Source organism: Symphodus melops, assembly GCF_947650265.1.
Source record: "Symphodus melops genome assembly, chromosome: 20".
Classification (NCBI taxonomy): Eukaryota; Metazoa; Chordata; class Actinopteri; order Labriformes; family Labridae; genus Symphodus; species Symphodus melops.
In genome coordinates this window covers 5,647,354-5,671,388 of record NC_136710.1, presented here as the reverse complement: position 1 = coordinate 5,671,388, position 24,035 = coordinate 5,647,354, and the positions used below count along the sequence as shown (strand labels likewise).

Sequence of the window (24,035 nt, the reverse complement as noted above, 5' to 3'; positions counted from 1 at the left end):
AGTATCAGCATCAGCTTTAATGTAAATATAGAAAGTAGAAACTTACTTAAAAATCCAGTGACTTTATCAGCTCGGCGGCTTTCCAGTGTTTCTGCTCCATCCAGAGGCTTTTATATCTCACTGAGAAGATGAGTGTATATTCAGAGACCATCCGGATCCAAACCTTCCAACAATAGATGTTTTCCATGATGGTTTATGTTTACATTTTAGTGAAATAGTGTGACTTCTGTTAGCTCACTCTGCTAACATGAGCGGTGCCATCTTGTTTTGGTCCTAAGACCAATCAGAGGGTGTTTCTGCAATCAGCTGACATGTAAGGACCAATGAGAGGTCAGTGCAGCCTGAGACAGGCATTATGCTTGTTCTCATCACAGTAACAAACATAGAACTGATCTGAATGGATGAATCCTATTCAGCATGTTCTAGTATCTGTCAATTTGCTTTCTTTCTTTCTTTCTTTTTTTTAAAGCAGACTAAAATAATGTGAGAATCAAATAAATACTTTTACGCACTCCCAGACCTTTCAGATTCCCCAGATTATTTCAGGGGGAAAAGATATATATAATGTGTGCATTAGTCTGGTGAATGTGGAGTGGAGAAATGTCTAGAGAGACCTCAAAGGGTTAAGTTTGTAATAATGTTTCAAAGTTGCGTAAAAATTAGGCAAAGATTTGCATGACCCAAACACAAGAAAAGCTAAATTGCAGCTTTTCATCTGTTGGCAAACAAAGTATTATCAATACCAGCCAAGTTTTGACTGATGAGGACTGAGCAGCATTTGCCTATAATAGCTTCAGGTGTTCATTAGCAGCTGGTGGTCAGAGACAGAAGGTTTAATTGTTTAATGTAGAGCTAATACAATCCATTATCTTGCGTTGTGTGGTAACTGCTAACTATGACAGTAATTGTAACTCAAAGTTCCTTAGCCGATTAAAATAAATACAACTTGTGGACGGAGATTCTGCATCCTTCTCTGATTCTGACTCAAACTACCTCGAGCAGCTTGTCAATAAAAAATAAGATACACCCATACAGTCCTGGGAGACGGTCCAATCAGCAAAATAATCTGTTTTTACTAGTTTTTATAAAAGTGAAAAATGTGTTCTCACACTTCCTAATAAGACACACGTAGTTGACACTATCATGCTTTTTTTTTCTATTGGAAGAGACATGATTTCCACATCATTAACTCTGTTTATATTTAAGCCTCTGACTAAGCATCCAAACGTGTTTAATATCTATTCATGTATATCGTGCAATGTTACCTGCACCGTTTTCAAGCTCAGTTAGTGTGGTTGGTGTTGCTGCTTAGAGGGCTTCCAAAACTGTCAAAAAGCGGATCAAATATTTAATATTTATCCAATATTTATTGCCCTCATTAAAAAAGAAGAAAAAAAGGGAAAAGCTGAGGAAAAACTCAGAGGGGAGTTCAACGAGAGAAGAGTGACTAATGTTAGAGAGTGAGAGAGGATGTCCACAGCACTTCAGAGAATTGTAAAAGGATAAAAGAAACAGCGGTGTCAGCGTGGATGTACTGAGAGGACACCGAAAAATATAGACCGGAGTGAGAGGATGAGGGGGATAATATGACAGAGAACGAAAGGGATAAAAAGAAGGAGATGTTATCAAAGAGAGCTGACAGTAGTGACTGCGACAGGGAGACGATGGAGATGGCTGTTTGAAAAACAGGAGGGATAAAAAAGTTTGGGAAGAAATGAGATTGACAGGAAGTAGGAGAGATGAGAAAGGGAAGAAATAAGACAGACTGAAGGATGACAGTGAAATTCTTCTTGCTGGGATTAAAGCATGGGTGGGTGTTTGGATAGGGGGCTACAGAAGAAGAAGTTTGTTACAAGTAAAAAACAAAAAAAAGATGTAGGAAAAGGGTGGAGAAAAAAATAAATTTGCTTAAATTCACAGAGACAATGATGGGTAAACAGATTTGGTTTTGTGATAGACGGGAGGTTGATGCAGTCGGAACAGATTTCCCAGGCGACAAAATGTTTATGCAGTTTTAACAATTTAAAATGATGCAGGTGCTAATCAGGACATAATACAGAGTCCGAATAACGTGCATAATCTCCCAAACCAATGGCCTCATCTGGGGCTCCTCTTGTGTTGCTGATTACAGAGGATTTGTGACAGGAAATCAGCGATCTGTGAAGGATTATATTCTCAAACCAACCTTTCTGCTGACAAAACGCCACTTTTACTATACAGTATACGAACATTCAGTTCAAGGATGCATCAGTGTCAGTCCAATTTGTGTCACTGTGTTTTCAATATCGTTGTTAATCTTGTAAGAAGCAACGATGTCACAATTAATACTTTCCTTATTCAGCATATTTATGATTTTTATGAATTCCCTGAGCTGTGTTTTCTGATTAACTGATGCAGATAGAAATCCAGTCATCTATATATCCTCATAAAGGATACAACATCCATTGTTGTTTGTGCATGCTGGCTTCTTTGTTTTCTTCTGATCATCGGAGAAAAACATCTTAATGAATTTGTGAATTATATTTATTATTAATGTCAGCAATTTTTATTTTCTCAATTGAGCTGTTTGTCTGTCTTAGAACAGATCTTTGCAGAAACGGACTAAACGGTGCTAACAGCTAGGATGCTGACCCCAGTTTGTTCCTACATCCAGCAAAAAGTGTTTCAGAATTAAAGTCAGTGTGAAAAGAAGGAAGAGCCATGCCTCCAAACTGAGTCTGCCACTTGCAATAAACTCAAAACACATTACACAGAGCGAAAATTGTTAAATAATGGACAGTTTCTTAACACAAAAGGGTTGCAGGTGCGTGCAGGAGAAGCCTGAAAATGCTGGGGGAAGAAAAAAATCCCTCTAAACAAAACCTCATCCAAAAAAAAGTAGAGGAACGAGTCGAGGGGGAAAAGAGCAGGATGATGGTGTGACTTCACCTGAAGAAAAAAAGAAAACAGCCAAGATCCAGCTTTCTTTATGTTTATTACTGAATATTCAGTCATTGACTTTATATTAATCAAAGAATAAATTATTACATCAGTATATAGTATTCCCTTTAAATCCTGCAGTCATATACACTACATTTACAGTATCATATGTCTTGTCTAATGTGTATCGCATGCTTCCTTTACTATCACTACATAAGTATACAAATATGGCTGCTGCCTTTAATTCTTAAATGAATCTGAAAATAAAAGATGGTCTTTTGGTTGGATGAACCCGAGGGAAATGGGAGAATGTGGTGGAGAAATGGAGAAAAAGAGAGGGAGAGAAGACAAGACAGGCAGAGACCCCAGGGTGGGCCTGAGGGAGACGAGTCACACCAAATGTCTAAGAAAAGTAAACGTGTGTGTGTGTGTGTGTGTGAGGCTGAAGTAAGCAGACTGTCTGTTGGTAGGTTGATGGAGACAGAGTATAATACTTTTTCTTGTTTTGGCATAAACAGGACAGAAGAGAGAGAGGTTAAAGCTCATGGCTGACAAGAAACAGCCCTCGGGCTCAATTCTGGTGGGAAGCAAACTTGCTAACAGCATTAGCATACTTATTGTGTTTCTCTTTCATGCTCAGGTTATAAGTCAAAGCATTTACTGATTTACTGAGGAGAAAGAATGTCGGATATTTGGTTTTAGATGGTTTACATTGCGAGTCAAAGAGATCTATTTAGTCAATGACCAGTACACTGCACCTGCTAATTGTTAGCAAGTAAGTCAAGTTATTCTAGTTAAAGACATATTTAAAGGTTACATTGCTAATGTGTTAGCAAACAATTTCCCTGTTCCACATGTAACAGAAGCAGGGCGACATTAGTTGTCCTTTAAAGTCGTCTTTGGCCAGCATGCATGTGTTGGTCAAAAATTCTTAAAAAGCAAAGTAGTGGGGCGTAAACCAACACAAACACCAAAGACTCCAACATCTGCCTCGAAGTATTTTGATAATTCACTCTGGGTTTATCACGGTGTCTGTGGTCATAAAACTACCCAGAATGCCATGGAGTCTTTGATCATTAACCTATATTTGACTAATCAAAACAGTAATGACTCTATATCAGCCATAAATGACCGGCTATATCCTCACTGTTTCTGTAAATACATCCAACAGTCATTGCAATGATAACACTAAAGCTCAGTGTTGTATAGAAATGTGATCCTTATAAGTCGATGCGTTTCTTAAGATGAAGGATTGTTTGGTAATAATTATCTGCAGCTAAGATAAGATTTAAGATAAGGGTTTGATAGAGAGTAAGTGGTCAAAAATGTGTGAAAGGATGATAAATTGATGTAGTACAAATAGCTTGTTATGTTGCAGATCATAAAGCCTACAAAGTTTTTTAAATAAATCTCAGTGTGAAAACCAAAATCCTTTCTTTTATAGCCGTCTTGTGATCTACCATCCTTCTTTCAGCAGCTGCAATAACTCGTAAAAATAACCGACAGAGCTTTACACAAAAATGCAATAATCATTTGGAAGTGGTTGTATTGATGTTCATGTCACAGGAACAAAAGACAAAACAGGCGACAAAAACAGAGAATGAGAAAAGTGCATTAAAACATGAAGAGGGACTGCATTAATATGGGATGTTTCCACTCAAAAAGAAGAATGTGAAAACCTTTGAGTACCTGGTGATTAATGTTCAGATCTTACAAATGTCACACTGATTACTGAACACTGGACTTGGATGGGCTTTGACCAGGATGGGTCTAAAACCAGACAGGAATGTATCAAAAGTCTTCAAATAAACCTTTTGTTTTGCGAAGAGTGGCGGCACTTACAATTTTATCTTCACTCCATAGATTTTAAACTAACACAACATCAGTGAACAAACACAGGTAAGCAGAACATACACATGCACATGATGCATGAAGCGTGATGCACACAGAGGTAAACAAAGAGGGGATCTGTGACTGTTAATTCAAGGTCCAAAGTCTTCAGATTATTAATTGAATCACTGGATAGATTAAAACGTTTTTAAAATGTCATTTAAATAGATAATAGTTTACAAAGGCTGTGTGTGTGAAAAAAATCTGTTGTTGGAGTTTCTTTTTAAAATTCATTCTCATTTCAACCCTCCACTTCAACCCACCTCCATGCCTCTTCAGCACTTTTGGTCAGTAGTAAAATTTGCCTTAAACTAAACATACAAACAACACATCAATACAAAGTGCCATCATTTACCCTTTGGCAAGACAAGAAAAAAAAAAGTCAAATGTTTGCTGTAAGAAATCTCCAGTAATGGATAAAAAATAGGGCGAGGCAGCACTGACAGAGACATAAACACAGAATCTTAAAATTAAAGTACCGTTAAGTTTGTGCACATTAACGCAGAATTAAAAGGTTTACCATGGAGAATCAAAAACTGACGGACTTGTTTGTCATGTTAACAGAGCCTTTTCACCCTTTAATGAAGTTTCCACTGTCTGTTTCCATGTCTCCTTATCTTTCTAGAAACAAGAACACTGTTTTTTTTAAAGCACGACATACAGTGATAGCCCTGGATGAAGTCAAGAGGTAACTCTGAATTTTGAGGCTTCAGTTAAATTAACTAATCAGAATACCGACTTCTGTAAACTTAGGGTTAACTTCTACATAGGTGGTGACATTTTAATATAAAGGACCATAACCACATTACAGTAGCTAATGCTTCAACATTAAAAACTTGTCAAACAGAACAAATCTACAGGTTTAGAGTTGGAAGAGGAAGAAATACCCTCATGTGTTGGCCTCATTTGGAGAGTTGGACTAAGAATGTTACATTAAAATGTCATAGTGCAGCTTTAAATCACTGTGTAAAGACCTTCTCCTACAGTGGTGTTGCTATTTAAAAAGAATGTATTAAGTCCTTCCCCAGGCAGCGAAAGTGGCAAACTAACTGCTCCACAGACACACACACACACACACACACACACACACTTAGCAGGCTCTTTCCATTAAGCAGGAAGTATTAGTTTCCCCAAAAAGCAGATGTCTCATCAAGAGATTAACTTCTGGCCACACACACACACTCAGACACACACACTGACACCCACAGCCCGAGTTAAGTCATCTGCAATAGTGGTACAATATTGTGGTTCCATCTTAATGTGTGTGTGGTTTTTTTTTTTCTCCAAACAGGGTAAGATTGGACGCAAAGAGGATTTTAAAGTTGTTTAGCCCCCGAACCAATAAGCTGTGACTATGTGAGTGACTGTGTGTAACATGCACACATACCACTATGTTTGGATAAACATTCATAAACGCCTCAGTGGAAAATACAGTCAAGAATAATGAGTCTCACTTTAAACCTCCCTTGTTTATCCTCAGGTATACACACATACATGCACAGTCACACCCACACACACAGACGGGTGTTTTTATGGATTGATGGATATCTGGTTAATGACACTGCACATCCTTCTGAGACAGATGAGTGCTTGTGTGTGTGTGTTCAGGTACAGGCCAAGAGAATCAAGCTAGATGAATGAAAAGCTGAAATAATCCATTTAAAAAACAGATAATGCTGCAGCACCGCTTAGAGGGCAGCTGCTGCCATTACAGCTAAAACTGCAGCTGTTTTTGCTCTCATTAATCTCTTTCCCTTCAATGTCCTACCTGAAACTAAATACTGGAAACTCTTTTTCTAACTTTGATCAATTGTACTTTTTGAAGTGGTAAACGTGTGGTTTTGACATTTCTTTGCAGCACTAATAAGCAAGTACCCTTAGGGATTTTTACTGTTTCTCTATTCTATATCTCAATATCTATTAGTAGGACATAACGCCCCCTAGAAACAATCTCATTGGTCAATTAGTGCTACCGAAAAATGTCAAAATATCTTATGTACAATAGTAAATGCTTGGGTCAACTGTTGAGGCAGCTATTTCTTACCCAAATTCCCTCCACACAGTTTAAAGCTTCTGGAAAGAGTGACAAAAAAAAAAGCTTTTCAGTTTTTACAAACAGAAAGCTTCAGGGAAAACAGTGAGCATAGAGCTTGTGCTGTGAAAAAACAAGAGTGGAAATAAGACACAAAAAAAAAATGTATCCAAGGATAAAACATTAAAAGCAAAACAAAGACAAGAAAATGTGAAGGGGAAAAAAAAAAAAAGTAAAAAGTTTGTTTCTTCCAATAAAAAGCATGACGCGTCACCTGACAGAAACAGCTTCGTAAAAACAATAAAGCTCTGCAGACAAGAACAAAACAGTCTGTAATAAAAAAAGCAATAAAATTAGTTAATAATTAATATCATTACTTTCCCTCATTATAATCATTATAGACCCCTGGTGAATGTATTTAGATTTTTACAAGCAATTATTTTAACTGAACGACAGCTCCGCCTCCGACAGGACTGGGGGGGTGGACGAGGAAGAGGAATCAGCCAATGAGACCATGCTATTGTCCATGCTCTTGTTCCAGGTGACGCGATTAGGTGTTGACGGGTAAGAGGGTGTGGAGCAGTTGGAGGGCGGGCCCGAGCCAGAGCTGGGACTGCTGTTATTGGACAAAGACGAGCACAGGGCGTCCTTTCGGAGACCTTTGTTCTGGAGCTCCAAATGAAGGTGCTGGCAGATCTCTTCCGGCAGTCTCTCGTACTCCTCCTCCAGTTCCCTCTCCAGCTGAGAACGTAGCTGGAGAGAAAAAAATAAAAATAAAAATAAAAATAATCTTGTGCTTGTTCCGTTTCTGAGTTTAACATGAAAGGATTCCTGCCTCATGTGTGAAGTATTTTTAACGAGCTGATTAGCTTCGCAGCCTTGAAGCATGGGCAATAAGCTGTTTTGACTCTCTCTAAAAAAATATACCTGCTAACAGTTCTTAAGCCCACTAATCGTGAACGCACTCTAGTACGCGCGTGTGTGTTATTCGATGTGCTTGTGCTCACCAGAGGAAGTTCCTCATCTATGTGCTGCACGATCTCCCGCTGCCTCAGCATCAGCTTGTCCTGTCTCCTGGTCTGAGCCTCCTCCAGCTGGTGGGCAGGAAGGGAGAAGAAAAAGGAAAATGCAGAGATGACATGAATGGAGATAAAGGGGGAAATGGGATGAAGACCGGTAAGGTTTGTGAAAAGAAAGAATTCAGATTTTCAGGACAAGAAAAAAAAAAGGATAAAGGAGGAATGACGGAAGGAAGCATGGCAATGTGGATTAGGGGGCGAACAGACAGTCCTGAAGGCGCGTTGGTGATAAGTGTTAAAGTGGGTGCTTACCCCGCGGATTAAGGCGACAGAATCTTGAATGTGTTTCCTGTTGATCTCAGTCAGCTCCCTACAGAGAAAGAGGAACATGAGAGAAGAAGAGGACAGAGTCATTTAAGGTAAGGTCTGACTGCACAAAGGTCCACTTTCACAGAATTCATTCAAATCTGAAAGCAGAGACTCATTTATTACGTCTCAGCCTTGTCTTTGTCGCGGCTTTTAGCTTCACTGATGCTGTTTTGTCGCTTTCTGTCAAGGATCTTCTGGAGCTCTTTCTTCTCCCTGCAGACACACAATCAATATTCCATGGTTATATTCACATGCAGACCAATAGAAACTCGAGGGGTTTCACTTTTTTTGTCGAAGGTGCAAAAAGCTGCTCGTACACTCAGAGACCAGGATTTAAAGTCAAAAAGGTAGAAAAGAAACAAAACAGACAGAAACACTGTGGCAGTCTTAAATCTGAAACAACAATTAAAAAGAAGTCCCCTGTCTTAACTTCTTTTCAGATTTATTTATAGCAGAGCGAGGTGAATCAGCCACACTCACTTTTCGCAGGTCTCCCTGAGCTTCTTCAGCTGAGCTGTTTGGCATTCATGCGCCGTTTCCTTTAACTTCTGGAAGGCCTGAAAACACACAGCAGCAGATGACGAGCTGCCAGCAAATCACTGCGCAGATGTACCGAAGTGCCACAAACTTTCTTGGGAGGTCAGATAACGATGACATTGTTTAAGGACTCACAGGTGGTCCTCAATGTTAGCCCAAGTGTGTCCCCTTGCAAAGGCAGATACAGTAGGTGTGCATGTGTTATGGCTTTTCACACAGAGGCTTCTGTGTGTGTGTGTGTGTGTGTGTGTGTGTGTGTGTGTGTGTGTGTGTGTGTGTGTGTTCCTACCTCCAGCAGGTGTGCTTGTTGCTTCTCTTTCTCCAGTGTGTGAAGCTGCTGTCGGAGCTTCAGCAGCTCATGCATCTGCCACTCCCTCAGCTGGACATTCTGCTTCTCGATCTCCTGATCCAACGCCGTCAGCTCACGCTGCACCGGCTCCGGAGATTCGCTTGGACACAACACAAAAACATTTCAGGTGAAGTAAAACAGTAAGCATCATTGGAAAGAAGAGAAACCCTCTCTCCTTATGTTGTTTGCTTTTTCTTCCTCACTAACCCCCACAGTCCCTCCTCTACACATAAACACAATGCTTTTTGTTTATTTGCACCACATCTTTTCGCACGTTAAAGTCAAAGACATCTGAATTGTCCCGAAAGACAATTTGTTTAGCAGTAGACACATTGAACAAGTATACAATGACATCACAATAAGCTCTTTAAACAGCCAATAGCGACAGGGACTAAAAAGGTTTGAAGTCCTTTTCCTCGCTGTCACGTCGTAGGCTACTTCGTCTCCCCCTGCTGGCCATAATGTGACCATAAATCCACCTGTTCTTACTTTTTCTTCATGCTACGTTTGAGGTGTTTCTCCATCTGACTCCGTCTCCTCTGGGTGTCAGATTGAACCTGGCTACTCCGACTCTTCTGCTCTTTACTCAGATTCCACACCTGCACACACAAACACACACACACACACACACACACACACACACACACACACACACACAAACACACACACACACACACGAATTTTGTTTGTAAAATCTCAAACTCGTGGAGAATAAAACCAAGCCCATATGAGTGTTTCCGTCCTGTTTTACACGTGTTGTTGTGCGTACCTTCTTGAGGTGCTTCTTGCGCAGCTCTTTGATTTCTTTGCTCTGTTTCTTCAGCAGCTTCAGGTAGTGCTTCTGCTGCTTCAGCTCCTCTATCGACTGGGCCTGGATGCCTAAGAGATGAACATGGCAAATCTCTTCTGTTATTTCCGGCTTCAAATCACAACTGGCAGCTCCTGCCTTTCTCTGACTCCAACGTTTGCCTTTCATTGAAACAACAATGCAGCTCAATGTGACAAAAACGGACGGCTGTGAGATGGCCTTACCTGCCAGAACATTGGCGATGAGGTCTTCCTTTTGAGACTGAACTACACACACACAGAAACAACTGTATGAATGAAATGGATGATGGGGGGAGAAAAGCCAGACACAAGCAGCAGAATCGTTGTGTAAAATCGTTTGCATGCAGGGCACACACACGCTCACGTAAACAACATGTGAGGTTGTGTAGCTGCAGTTTGAGGATGTGCTTACCTGGTGCAGGTAATTTAATGATGTCAGGGGCGTCGTCCCATGGGCCCATGGGCTGGTTGTGGAAGGGGGAGGGGAGCTGACATCCTGGAATAACTTCACTGTCTCTCCTGTAGTCTCCCTCTTTTGGCTGGTTGGGGACGTGCTGAACAAAAGTAAAAGACAACTGAACGTTGAAAAAAACTTCTGGCCCATCACACAGCTTGTTGGTTTCCACTCAGTAAAAGCATTTTATTAAAAGGGGACAAGTAACCGACACACATGTTCTGAGCGTGCAGTGAAGCAGCTGTTTAAATTTGTAACACCCAGATGTGTCTTACCTCACTGTTGTCGTCTAAGAGCGCAGCCAGCTGTGTCTCTCTCTTGTGCAGCTGACTGATGTGCTTGATGGGGTCGGTCAGAGCCTCGGCGTACTCTGAGAGGACGCACACAGAAGCAAACGCACAAATTCAACACGTCTGCACATTGTGGAGCAACTGCAGAGCTGCTCCACGTCTTTCGCTTTAAGTTCAAGAAAAATTAAAAATCCATGGCTACGTCACAAATTCAAGGCTTCAAGTAAAATTCAATTCTAATGATTTGCAGAGTAATAAACCGAAAGGTGGCATCTGATAGTTAGCTTAAATACATAAATAAAACATGGTTGGACTCTTGCTTTAAGGTCAACTGTGTATCGTGAATAAGAAAGCTGCTTTTGGAAATGTGGCGCTCTTACCTTGGTGTTCATTGGGGATGTAGTCCTGAGCCTCAGTGTAAACCAGCAGCGAGGGCAGGAGAAGGGGCTGGTTTAGCTCATTCTTCAGGTTGATGTAGTGGTAGCCTAGGCACAAAAATACAAATAAAAAAAAGGACTTCTGTTGATTTGATGATGGAAGTGAAAAGTTGCAACAGCCATTATACTTTTTTTCCCCCACTGATTGCAGAAATTATTACAGTACAAGTGTGTGTGTGTGTGTGTATGTGTGTGTGTGTGTGTGTGTGTACTGACCAGGTCTAATCGCTGACACAGGGAGAATCCGGTGTCCAATAAACTTGCCATTTTCTTCAAACACTGCTATCCTCAGAGAGGCCAGTGTCGGGAGGACCACCTAGTGAGAGTGAGAGAGAGTGAGAGTGAGAGAGTGAGAGTGAGAGAGTGAGAGAATATATTAGTTAAAAAAGGACAAACAGGGAAGTGTGACAGAAAGATAGAAAGAGAATCCTTGTGTGCACGAGTTACCTTATTGAACTCAAACATTTCATCATCCCAAACAGGGTCCAGTGAGTTCCCATTGGATGTTTTAGTTTTGTACTTCCTCTTTGTATCAGCAGGAAGTCCAAATATGTCCACTTCCACGTACACGCCAACTTTTTTATCGGTCAGGAACTGGCCTGAGATCACCTGGTGGATATTTGGAGGACATGTTTGTTATCACGGACAGAATCTTTGACGTCCAAATGATGACACGTGTTGCTCTTACCTTTATCTTCACAGTATTGGCGACTATCCCGTCCACGATGTTCTCTGTGAAGGGGTCAAAGTGTTTGTCTGTCCTGCGCATGAACTCAGGCTTCAGCAGGTAGCCGCTGCGGCCATTGTACTCGAACACACCCATGTTCAACTGCATGGGAAGGTCTGGAAGATAGAAACAGGAAGGGTGGAAAAGAGGAAGAAAATTGGGACAATGTGAGGAGATTCATTCTGATTCAAATTCAAAAAACTTTTATTTGTCCCCAGGGGGAAATTCAAGGACACATAGAGCAGTAAATGAACGACAGTGCAGCTGTACAAAACTTTAACCAAAAGATAAAGTGTCGACAAAAGAATAAAATGTCAAAATGTAAGTACAAAGTTAGAATTCAAAATGACAGTTACATACAAAAGATAAGCGGGATAAAGATGGAGACGCTTTCACTCATCCGTCATGAGTGATGAATTATTTATGAGACTCAGTAGACTTTAAACCATCTACACCACTGATTCTGTCGGCTACAGAAGAAAAACTTCCCACTGTCAAAACAGAGCCTGGAGTGTGTGGAAAATAAAGGTTTGGTATAACGTTTAACTGCCATGTCCTGTTCTTTGTGTTCTACATTACGCCCTCTAGAGGCCACCTGAGGCTGACACCACTGATCTTACCCAGGGTCTGGAAGTTTAGCGCCACCATCTGGCAGCCGACATTCCAGTAGAGCTGAGGCATGTAGTTGGAGCTGTCCACCCTGGTTCCTTTAGGATAGATTCTGCTTAGCTGATTCTTGTTGTACCTGGAGGAGGGGCGTTTAAGGACCAGACACTGCATGGGAATTATAAGTGTTGTTTTTGTAATCAGATGCGCGAGGCGTGATTGGTTCATCAGATTGGTACCTCTTGGCAGACATTGGTCAACGTTTTTACGCGCTTACAACAGCAACAGATGACAGATATTCTTTGTTCCTTTTTCAGAGCCCTTTTTTTTTTTTTTTTTTTTTAAGCCTTGAAAGCATTTCTCCGTACTCACAACTTTCCATCTGCCTGGAGAGTCAGTGCACGAAATGAGCGCAACACCGACAACGCTAATAAAAACAAACTTTTTAAAAGAAGCACAAGTTTCAAAGCACCGCAGGATACTCGACAAACTCGACGGGGGAGCTCTTCAGGGTGTCCATGCCTTTAGTTTCCACGAATGAGGACATTTCAAAGAACTTCCTCCTCTCTGGGGGACAGAGTGACAGACAGAGAATTAATCTTTCTACTTAATGATGCTGGATTTGTTGCTGTTGTTGTATTCTGTCCCTTTATCTCTTCCACACACACACTTACTGTTTGCCACCTCAAAGCTCTTGAACTTGACAGGTTCGATGTAGTTGACGAGGCCGGACATCTCCTCCGTGGCGTTCACCTCACTGCTGGCTGTACCCTGAAGAAGGCAGATACCAGTAATCCGTCAGTCAGCCGACCAGGCAGTCAGACACGCCGTCTGTCCTTTTCACTGGATGAATCTTACCTCATCGGAGTTCGGCTTTTTCAGGTCCGTAACTGGTTCATCCTCCTCATCCTCTTCACTTTCTCCTTCTCCTCCTGGAGGGAAAACGTAGATAACATCAGTCTGCTGGCACTCTCTCTCTCTCTCTCTCCCCCACTCATTATGATTGTCATTCTTTTTCAAACCCACCTAAGGACTTGCGAGGTTCTGAGTCTTTGACTATCATCTCAGCCAGTTTCTCCTCCCCATTGGACAAGAGCTGACCTCCTTCGCTGTCATTTAAAGGACAATCTACAAAGACAAAATCAGAAAATAGCTTTAGGTTGAAATTAAATTGAAATTTTAACTTAAAATCTCTTTTTTTTTTTTTTTTGCACAAATGTGTAAAGCAAGATGTCTTTTGTTGATCCTTTAAAGTTGTGTGTAACCGACTTGGTTTAGCTGTCACACTTCAGTCAATAAGGCAGTACACGTTTTCATCCCACAGGACAGGGAAAGCTAACTTCTGTTCACTATTCAAACAGATTTAAGGAATTAAGACGTAAGAATCGGCTGCTGTAGGGCTTAAAAACATTCTGCATCTGTGATTTTTTTTTTTGCCCTGCATGCAAATAGACTCAGGAAGTCACCATTGTTGGGGGAAGATTGCTCCTCCAGCTCTCTGCGTCGTATGCTGCCTCCACTCGAGGGTCGGTGGTGGTGGTGCTTCTTCTTGTTTTTAATGAGAATCTTTCCGAGCATCTCCTGCGGCGACGGGAGAGGCTGACCGGGATCCAGCTGAGGCCACACAAAGAAGAGAGTTCATTTCAGTTCAAACCGATTGCAAGACTGTGTGACCGACAGATCTAGAAACCCTTTACAGGTCATAAAGAATAATGTGTGCAGGTCAAGCTGTCCCTCCATAATTACCTCCTGTGTCTAATCTCTTCAAAGTGAAGCATTGAATGAGAAACTTTTCATAGGTTGAGCTCATTTTGATTCCAGGGGGGCTCTTGGGTGAATAGAATAAAAGAGATGTGCTCTTTGGTTCAAAAAGAACATAGCTGATCGTACTAATTCATCTTATTGAAGCGACTGTTTCACGTTTAATAACAACGTGACCGTGGAGTCAAAGAGTAACGACATGTTGTTTATTAACCTGGAGAAAGAGCAGTGACATATTGAAGAGAAAAGTATTTTCTCTGGACAAAGACAAATTATTTGTGCGTTTAAAGTTCTCCACGATCTGACCGGTGATCAGTCTTACCGGATATTTCTCCAGTGGGTCAATGAGCAGAGCGTCTCCAAAGATGGTCCTGCAGTACTCGGCCATTTTGGCTTGCTGCTTCGCTCTGGCAGAAGATGAGACGCAAGTTAGTTAAGATAAGATTTTATTAATGGATGGGGAAAAAAACAACAAGAAAACATGTCGAGCCCAGATCCAAACTCTGACGATCTGAATCCACGATGACTTCTTGAGTGACTTACGAGTCGACGTGATTCTCAAAGGACAGGATGACGGGGTACGGTGAAGTCTTGAAAGCGCTTTCCGCTATGGCCTCGATCACCTCCTACAGACCAGGGAAGAACGAAGACGTGACATCGAGCTCCAACAGATTAAATCTTCAAGCACATGTTAAATCAACGAGCCAATTTATCACATTTTAATGACCGCTTTTAACCAACATATAAAAGCTAATCGCTTTGAAATCAAGCAGCACAACCTCGCCATATTTAACCAGCTAAGCATCAGCTAAACTAAGAGGACAAAATGTAATTAACATGGCTGAATTTCGCCTGATCTGCTTGTGTGCTCTGTCTGTGATCAATGCCTTCATATTCAGTGTTTTTAATCTGACCAAACTTCACATGTTCGCTGGGAAGAGGAGCAGCGAGCAGCACCTTAAAAGGGATCTCAGTGGTCATGGTGAACCCGTGGGTGATGTAGGGCTCCTCATCTTGCGGCCGGCCCTTCCAGCAATCCAGCTCCACACAGCGACAGCCGGTCAGCAGCACCTGCCTGTACATCTCCACTGACGACAGACCGGTCAGCTGACCCACTGCAGGAGGACAGACGGAGGGAGGGAAAGACAGTTGACAGTTGTAGCTCCGAAAGCTGGACATTCAAATGAAGCGTTTGACTCGGGCGTGTGCTCGATCTGAGTCCTGCGCGCTCTGTGAGTATGCTCTCGCACCTGTGAGGTATGTGTTGTGCGAGGAGTTGATGAAGTAGTGCGACAGCGGTTGGTTCATGTCGTCGATGACATCCAGCCTCTCCGGAGGAACGATGCTGTTTTCTTCTCCTCCCAGATAGCGCGTGAAAGCCTGCAAACTGATCTGGTCTGCAAAAGAAAGAAAAAAAGTTGACTCAGCATAAAAACAGCTAAAACTTTACAAGTTTAAGTGAACAAACAAGCATGGGCCTGCAATTAGATTAACTAGATGAAGTTGTTAGTCAAAAGCTGGAAGAGGCTAATAAGATGTGCTCTTCTAGTAAACAGCAAAAGGCTCCAGTTTCATGACAAACAAGCGGCTTCGAGGGCTCTCCTGGTTAGGCATGGACATTATGGACAGAGGATCCTTTTACAGATTTTGGCTTAACACTGTCCTAGCAGAGGTAGCCCGGGCTTTGTTTATGCTTCCTGGTTTTGTGCAGTTTATCCACGGGTGACCACAAAAAAGGATTATCATAAATGGCTCCCACATTTTTGGATGTTTGGCAGGAGGTTAAATGATACAGGATCAGTGTGGTCAGTGATTGTAGAAGAGGACAACCACTTAGCTGCAATAAAAGTCAAGGCAAACAAACATGTAGGAGTCTGTAATTACCAGAGTCCAGCTGTAGCTGAGGAGCTTTTGCTTTGGGACAAACAGATACGATCTTCTTGCGTGCACTTAACTCTTGTTATCTTAGCAAAAAAAAAAAAAAAGCTGATTTGTTTTTTCTCTTTGTTCTTTAAAAACAATTATCTCAAGTGCCTTCGTTCTCTCAGATGCTGTCTGAAGACCGGCAAACAGCGGCCCTCAAAAAATGTACGAAGGAAGTCAGACAGCAAGTGTCGTATTTCGCAGCAAAATACATGATCTGGATTATTTCTCATTAACATTATATAATCCATTCTGTAACAGGACTTATTCAGGAATATTCTCTGTTCCTGTAACACAGGAATGTTTTACAAATATTTATCTTTTGAGATGTGATGATTTGGAGAAGTTGTTTTTCATTTGCTTTATCTTGGTTTTGAGGTTTTACTGATCGCTTTTGAGGTAAAGCTGTGACTTCTATTTTAGGGCCTCTCTGTTCTGTGGGACAGTCTGCGAGAGGAAATTAGGCTATAAGTTCCCCTTTGGTGGGTAAAACCCCAAAACGGCCTTTTAAATTAATCACTTTTAGCCCCCTGTCTTTCATGATATTTTAGCCAATCTTTAAACTTCAATCTTTAGTACCTGGGGGTGTTGATTTTGTATTTTTGAAAAAACCTTTTGTCAACTCTGTTTATTAAAAAGAGCAATACATTTAAAGTTATGATTATTTGAGAGGTTATTTGATTAAGCAGGGTCTTCAAGAGTCCCTAAATCCTCTTCTTTGAATCTTTAGGAATTAGTGCAGATTTATATTTATTTATATTTATTTTCTGTCCTTGTGTGTTTATGAAATGTTTTATTGTGCTCTGGACAGAAGCATCCAAGTACCAGAGATTTCCGTAAATGATAATTAAAAGTAGCTGACCTCTCTCCAGCTGGCTGGTGTTGGTCTCATATTTCTCCATTGTCTGTCGGACCTGGTCTCTCTTCAGCGGGGGGTACAGCACCTCGTTCAGTCGGGAGTCTCGCTGCCTGCGGTTCATGAAGTCCATCAGCTGGTCCAGAGAGATGAAAGGCTTCCCCTTTGAGCCACTGCAACAACAACAACAACAACAGTTTACTGTAAAAGATAGTGCCTGTTTCCAGAGGTGAAGATGATTAGCATTTCAAGTGATTCTAAGTCAAAGGAGAGCATCATTATGAAAGGAATTATGGTTGGGGCTTACATTTTATTTGGGTCACATAAACTGGAATAAAACAACAAATGTTTGTCAAATTATAATTCAAGTGTCACATACCATTCCTCAAAGATGCTTTGTATCTCAGACCGGAGACAGAGGCTGGCAAGAAACCTCTGGAAGGCCTCCCATGTGAAATCATCTGGCTTAAGCCCCTCTGCCTGAGAGAGAATTGTGTTGAAAGATATGGACGGAAAATACATGTGGCCTGATCGTTCAGACACATTTTTGCTGCCTTAGGGTACAAATTAACATTCAGCTAACTACCACTGAACAGAAATAAATTAAACTGTGAATAACTGTGGACGCTGCAGGCTGCCAATTCACGTCTTTCATCTTCCCCACTTTGTGTTTTTTTGTTTCTGTTTAACCAGTAGGAGGCACCAGAGCATAGCTAGACGGGGAGAAATGCTGACAGTGCAGTTTGGAAAATCTGGTCACTTGTTTAAAAAGCAAAGTATTGTGATTGCAGCAAACAGATTTCTTGGAGAGATTGAACCAACTGATGACACAAGGAAACCTTGTTGTACCACCCAAACCACAATCCTTTGGTGCCTTGCACTGCACAAACAAGGTAAAGCTAGCTTTGTTGGCATGCAATGTGTTTTATATGGAGTATGTAAAAAAAATAAATTAGGTCAAATCTTTAGTATCTACACTGCTGCACTCAAACTCAGTCAGTTATATTCCATTTAGCTGGACAAAGCCATGTCTGAATAGGATTAGTTAGTACTGATGGGCCCTTTATGTGGTTGATCAGTGTGTGGTGTGAAGGGGTGAATGTGACATGTGATGCAAAAGGAGCTTCGAGTAGTCTAGAGGACAGGAACAGCACTATCCAAGCTTTTATGTCAGCAGTGTATGCAATTACATTTAATGTAAAGGGCTGTACAGTGACTTGCTAATGACTAATTTAAAGGTCACATATTATCCTCCTTTCAAACCCTTTATATAAGTCTCAGAGCTCACCAAAAAATGTGTATGAAGTTTATTGTTCTAAATCCACTGATTTTGGATTTGATCATGTCTATATAACCCCCTCTATTTCAGCCCTGCTCAGAACAGGCTGTTTCTGTGTCTGTAGCTTTAAATGCAAATCAGCTGTGTCTGACCACGCCCCCCTTTCTAAAAGGAGACTTTCTCACTCCATGTCATATTGTTCAAGGTTAGAAGGCAGACTCAAGAGGGCAGAACAAACCTCTAGCTGTGGGAGTGTCACCCACCTGGGGGAGGGGTTACTGCCCTTTGTGATGTCACAAAAGAAAAATCTCCAAACCGCCTGTTTGAGCACAAATTTTCTGAAAAGTGGAGCAGGCAAAACAGGGAGAGGATGGAATTTTCTCACAGTTGGGGAGTTTGTAGACAATCATAGACACACAAATGTTAGATAACATTGTGTGTATTTGGCATAACAAGTGACCTTTAAACTAAGTATTTCAATCCTGTTATATAAATGTGGATTCAAAGTCGGTTTGCTGAAGCTATTTGTCCAGTACAACATAATGAACAGGAGGTGAAACCTTTTTAAAATCTTTCTATGTGCATGTATATCTTTTATAAATTATGAAATCTCTGCAGCAAAAATGTGCCTTGACTTGATTTTTAGAAGTATGCTCAACTGAACCCTCGCTCAAAATTGAATCACTTTAATTCCTATTGAGGATTTCCACCTCTTTTCACATAGAAAGCACAAAGATCAACAGGTTGACAAACAACTACAACAACTAAAACCTAAGAGTGTTAAAGAAACATCACATCGTAGTGGAACAGTGTTGATCTGTGTTGAAAGGCATTAGAAATTAAATACTCATATCTGCAGGTCACACTTCAAGCCTGAAGCTTTTTCTATTTCGGGTTCCTTATATTGAAAAGGCATGTAAAGAATGTTCTGCAGCACCCCAGGGTGACGGCCTGAGTTGTAACTATTATCATGTATGAAGGAGCACAAGAGAACACATGAGGAGTAGCCCTGAGGTCAGTGATCCCTTTGCATGATTACCCTGTTATTTACGAGGCCACACTGCTCCAGCGCCGTCTCCACTCTCTTTTTATCTGAAAACATCTTGAGAATACTGGAAGACAGAGAGACAGAGAAATAACGGGTCACTTTTTGATCGTGTTCAAGGAAGAATTTTCCCTGGAAAGAAGCTTTAGCGTTCTATCAGCAGAGTCAGGGAGGATTCGATTCATCTAAGTGAAAGTTATGACCGCAACATGGGTCAAATGTCAACAGTGAACAGAGATAAACTAAACTGGAGCCGATTGTGAAAGTGAAATAGGGAAGAAGGCACTGGCTTATTTAATTCTCTCTAGAGTTCAGAAAGTGGCGGTTGATGAGGGCGTTGTCTCACTTCTTCACAGGAATCTTCCCGTCCTGATTCACCTGCAACTTCAACCTGGTGTACCTGAAAAGCAGAGGAGGCAGACGCAGAGAGACTTTAAAAAACATGATCGGAAACTGTTGTCTCGTGTCTCGTGACAGGACTCTATGAACTCCTTACGCTTTGAGGAGGAAGGTGTTCCGGGATGAATTCTGGGAGAGAATGTTAGTCGCCAAAGAGAACAGCTCATCCGTCCAAATCTGGCAAAGCAAACACACACACACACACACACACACAAGAAGGAGATTATAAGAGTAGGTTGTTTAACTCTTTGTTTGATGTTAAACTAAGTCACAGTTTTTATATACAATACACAGGAAATAAACCGTCTTTACAACTCGTAAATACGCTCACGCCTCCGTCTATGTCAACATCGCAAAGCGAGGAGTCGGCATAAGGCCTCAGGGAGGAAGGAGGAACACGAGGAGAGGGAGGGATAGAAGATTAGAGGGAGGAAGAAAAGATGGAATAAATGTTATATGGTACCCAAAAGATGCGTGTGGTTTCTATGGTTACCTTGGCCGTGTCTTCCTGCATAGCCTGGAAGTTCAGGAAGGAGGTGTTGACCAGGTCACTGCCATGCACGATGGTAACCAGCTTCCCTTCGACGTTTTCAGCCTTACCGAAGCCAAGCACCTCCCGGCGCTTTGGGTCCTGACACACAGACACATCGATTTGTTCCTCTTACTTATAAGGTAATGTGAAATCATACGCTGTGAGACACAACACTGCTGTATGTGCAAGTTCTCCATCCTTCCCCGCTCCTCATCCATCTCTGTGTCTTCAGACGACAGTAAATGTGAAGCATGTGGTGCGGCAATCTGATCTAATTAACCAAACGACTCTTTCCTCCCTTTCAGAACCCTCTCTCTCCACCAGCAGCTCTCTCAGCCTCTCTCTATCAATTATGCATTCTCTCCATTACGAGCTCTCTGCCGTCCATCCGTCCCTTTCATTTCAATTAAACAAATGAACTCGGAGGATTGTTTATCAAGAAAAGCACGGGCAGAGCAGTGCACAGAATGGACATTATCGTTAAGAAAGCAGCTTAATTTGGAGCCGAGCAGCCACATTTCAAACATTTTATTACGCAGCTCTTCTTGCCAGTTAACAGACCTCCTCTGTGAACAGCTTTGCTGGGAACTACTCTCGACCAGAGTAGTCCTCATAAAACTGATTTTTCCCAACGTAGTGGTTCCCACTGCTGCTTAGGGTTGTTGAGCTTTTAAAGCCGGCGTCGTCGACAGAACAAGAGTAAGGACGACAACTTTGTTTTATTGGTGAGGTGACATGACGAGAGAAAAACAGACAGAGTGCAGCCACACGCAAAGGTCACAGGAATGTATGCCTGATGTAAAACAAGTCTGAGAACAGAGAGGTCTTTGATGACAGAAAAAGAGGAAATAAATTTCACTAATGATGATATCTCTGTTTTATGTAATCTGCAGTTAGTGTGACAGAATGAGAGAGACAGAGAGAATGAAAAATAATCGAATAAATGAATAAATAAATACAATGCGTGAATCCGAAATCCCTTGATTATCATCTTATAAAGTCGATGCGGCCAACAAACCCTGAGGACATTGCATTTTACTTGTTTTGTTTAATATTTACAGTAAAAGCTTCACCGACTCCTGAGGGAGACGTCTCACATTCTGGCGGGTAAATATTGGATTTTGTCAACCAGCCATCCTCTAACATGGTCTGTGAGCTGTTTGTTTGGTGGGGCTCAAATTATATTGTGTGTTTATCAGAGCATGTTCAGGCTTTAAAAGTGTTCTCATTATGGAGATAAATGACTTTCAAAGTTATTGGACTCTCAAAAACTGGTGTGTCATTTTATTCTTTATTTAAAATACAATCATTAAATAGCTTTAGTGTCATTGATTATCACAGCTTGACAATTCATTGTGCACTGCTGGGAGCATCACAGACAGCAGTGTTTCTTTCTTTGCCGATCGTTGCTAAGTGCTGGCTCATGATGGGTTCATTGTGGGTCTGTCTAAATCAGTGCTTCTCAAACCAGTGGGTCGAGACCCAGAGGTTTCTGAGTCAAAGCCGATTTCAGTGGGGTCAAAGCGCGCCTAGAAAAAAAAAAAGCTTATGTAATAAAGTTTGCTTCGTTAACTTTCTTGCTTCAATCACATTTTGTAGCGACTGAATTCCGAACTTGCACAACATCTGACTGGTCGAAAAATAGCCGAAATCTGGGTCGCAGTTTTTCACTCAAGGAGTTGGTGGTGGCTTCTGAGGCTAGACGAGTTGAGAACCACTGCTCTAGATAACACAACAAAGACAATGCTCGAGGCCTGCTCTTCTTGTAAAGTGTCCTGAGGTGACTTTTGCTCAAATGGTTTTGTATAAATAAAAAACGATCAGCTAATAAAAAAATATCTGCAACGTTAAAAACCATAATTACTTAGACGTCTAAAATCTATGAAATGACAACATATAAATCTTTTTTTTTTTTGCAAAAAGACTCCGACTTTGACATTGTGACTGAAAGCAGAACCAGGTTTAAGCACTGAAGAAATCAATTAAAGTGAAGTACGTGATACATTAATGGAGCAGCGACTCTGACTGTTATCTTTAACTAATTTGATCCCCCAGCCTGCACTGTGTCAACACATCCATATGTTTGAAGTGAAACACGATGAACCGCTTTATATTAGACTCTCCGTCTGCCAGATCTCCGCTCTTACACAACGACTTCCTCCACCAACAGTCGCTGGTTATATCACTTCCTGTCTGATGGTCCATCTGTCAGCCTGCTCATTAGCACTCTGTCACCTTTGTACCATCAGCTGAGAAAGGAAACACACGCAATCCGTGGACACGCACACACGCACACATCTTTTGGTGACAGTCCCACTTGAACATCACATTTCTGTTCAGAGGACGTAGTTATCAACAGCAGGAGGTGACAGCTTCTTTCTCCCGCCCACACACACACACATACACACACACACACACACACACATTACTAACCTTTGGTTGTTTGGCGTATTTTCCTGTTCTGGTGTCCCTGATAGTGGCGATGTCCAGAGTCTCCACCTCCTGAAAGACAAACACACGTCAGTCGGTCCCTTGACGGACAGAAAGTCAGCATTACATCATCGTTGCTGCACATGTTCAAGTATGACTTTGGTGTTTACACACACACCTGCACATTCACACTCACTGGCTGACTGATGGAGGAGGCTGCTTTTGGTCCATCAGTACAAACTAATCCATTCATACACATGCACATGCTGCCGACGAAGCAGCGGGAGACTTGGGTTTAAGGGTCTCGCCCAAGGACACATCGACATGTAACGGCAGGAGCTGGGGATCAAACGCCTAACGTACCGATTGAGAGACTTTTAGTAGTCTTCCGCCCGCACAAAAGCTGTTTGACACGACATGAATCACTCATTAACACACTGAAGGCAGAAGATGCCTAGAAAGAGTGCCCATCAGTATTATATCATCTCATTCATCTCCATTGACATGCTGTTGGCTCTGCCACTCAGGACCATTTGCAGTTCAGTGTTTTAACCGAGGACGCTGAACCCCCAACCTTTAGTTGACAGGCGACTGACTCTACCACTGAGCCACAGCACCGGGTTCGAGTGCCCCGTGTGCAGAGGCTGTAGTCTTCGGGGCGGGTGGCCGTTTCTTGTTTCAAATCCAATCTGGTGCCTCTCCTGCGAGTCATGCACCCCCCTCCCCCCCTCTCCACTGTCCTGTCTGCAAGGCATGAAAAACCCCCCAAACACAATCTTTAAATTAAATATACATAAATCGAAATAGATGGTCAGGTTTTTTTAGGGTTTTTAAAAACTTGTGTCTTGCACTGATTTTCAGACGTATTCCAGTAACAGAACCAAAAAGTGACCAAAGCTTCTGATGCAAGGATTCGGGCAGAGGAAGGACAAGCTCGCAGAAATATAACAGCTTCATGTTTTTGAGTTTGAACGTTCTTAAATCTAATGCCTGCTGTGTAAGCTTTCTGACTTTAAAAGGAAACACAAACAGGCCAAATCAAACACAGGAACTTTAAGTGATGTGTGAAACCTCTTGTAATGGTTCAGAGACTTTCATGTCATCACGATGCTAATTCCTCAGCAGTTAAGAGTTTGCTTATAACAAGCAAAGTTTAGATATTGCCGTCACTCTCAGCTGGATTTTGGGTGATAACAAGCAAATGTTTATTGGTGTTTATATTTTTGCTTTTTCATTTGCTGAGTGACGATTTGGTGAGCTTCAAAGGCTCTGCAGCAGGCAGCAGAAATGCTGAGGAGACAAATGAGAGAGAGAGAAAAAAACATGTGAATAAAGATTCTTTGTTGTGATAAA

General features: G+C 41.6%; 2 protein-coding genes across 3 annotated transcripts in view; one reads left to right on the top strand and one right to left on the bottom strand.

The window, feature by feature from the left end:
• ppp1r14bb (protein phosphatase 1, regulatory (inhibitor) subunit 14Bb) overlaps window positions 1-24,035 on the top strand; it is a 190,008-nt gene that overhangs the window by 113,705 nt on the left and 52,268 nt on the right. The window lies entirely within an intron of this gene.
• The window catches only part of plcb3 (phospholipase C, beta 3 (phosphatidylinositol-specific)), a 44,279-nt gene continuing 24,692 nt past the window's right edge, over window positions 4,449-24,035 (bottom strand). Inside the window, exons 3-34 of one of the 2 annotated variants that reach the window (XM_079371309.1) lie at window positions 22,686-22,754; window positions 20,214-20,351; window positions 19,818-19,897; window positions 19,668-19,721; window positions 19,316-19,388; window positions 17,377-17,477; window positions 17,004-17,170; window positions 15,469-15,615; window positions 15,176-15,333; window positions 14,762-14,844; window positions 14,541-14,625; window positions 13,924-14,071; window positions 13,484-13,585; window positions 13,316-13,389; window positions 13,132-13,228; window positions 12,940-13,024; window positions 12,472-12,596; window positions 11,813-11,967; window positions 11,572-11,733; window positions 11,341-11,440; window positions 11,068-11,172; window positions 10,673-10,767; window positions 10,356-10,497; window positions 10,148-10,189; window positions 9,885-9,994; window positions 9,605-9,714; window positions 9,056-9,215; window positions 8,710-8,786; window positions 8,353-8,442; window positions 8,173-8,230; window positions 7,849-7,935; window positions 4,449-7,594 (exon numbers count right to left, since the gene is read on the bottom strand). In XM_079371309.1, the coding sequence (XP_079227435.1) occupies window positions 7,283-7,594; window positions 7,849-7,935; window positions 8,173-8,230; window positions 8,353-8,442; window positions 8,710-8,786; window positions 9,056-9,215; window positions 9,605-9,714; window positions 9,885-9,994; window positions 10,148-10,189; window positions 10,356-10,497; window positions 10,673-10,767; window positions 11,068-11,172; window positions 11,341-11,440; window positions 11,572-11,733; window positions 11,813-11,967; window positions 12,472-12,596; window positions 12,940-13,024; window positions 13,132-13,228; window positions 13,316-13,389; window positions 13,484-13,585; window positions 13,924-14,071; window positions 14,541-14,625; window positions 14,762-14,844; window positions 15,176-15,333; window positions 15,469-15,615; window positions 17,004-17,170; window positions 17,377-17,477; window positions 19,316-19,388; window positions 19,668-19,721; window positions 19,818-19,897; window positions 20,214-20,351; window positions 22,686-22,754 (3,591 nt within the window). In that variant the 3' untranslated portion in view covers window positions 4,449-7,282. The remainder of the gene's footprint in view (window positions 7,595-7,848; window positions 7,936-8,172; window positions 8,231-8,352; window positions 8,443-8,709; window positions 8,787-9,055; window positions 9,216-9,604; window positions 9,715-9,884; window positions 9,995-10,147; window positions 10,190-10,355; window positions 10,498-10,672; window positions 10,768-11,067; window positions 11,173-11,340; window positions 11,441-11,571; window positions 11,734-11,812; window positions 11,968-12,471; window positions 12,597-12,939; window positions 13,025-13,131; window positions 13,229-13,315; window positions 13,390-13,483; window positions 13,586-13,923; window positions 14,072-14,540; window positions 14,626-14,761; window positions 14,845-15,175; window positions 15,334-15,468; window positions 15,616-17,003; window positions 17,171-17,376; window positions 17,478-19,315; window positions 19,389-19,667; window positions 19,722-19,817; window positions 19,898-20,213; window positions 20,352-22,685; window positions 22,755-24,035) is intronic. The other variant, XM_079371310.1, reaches the window with a different exon arrangement.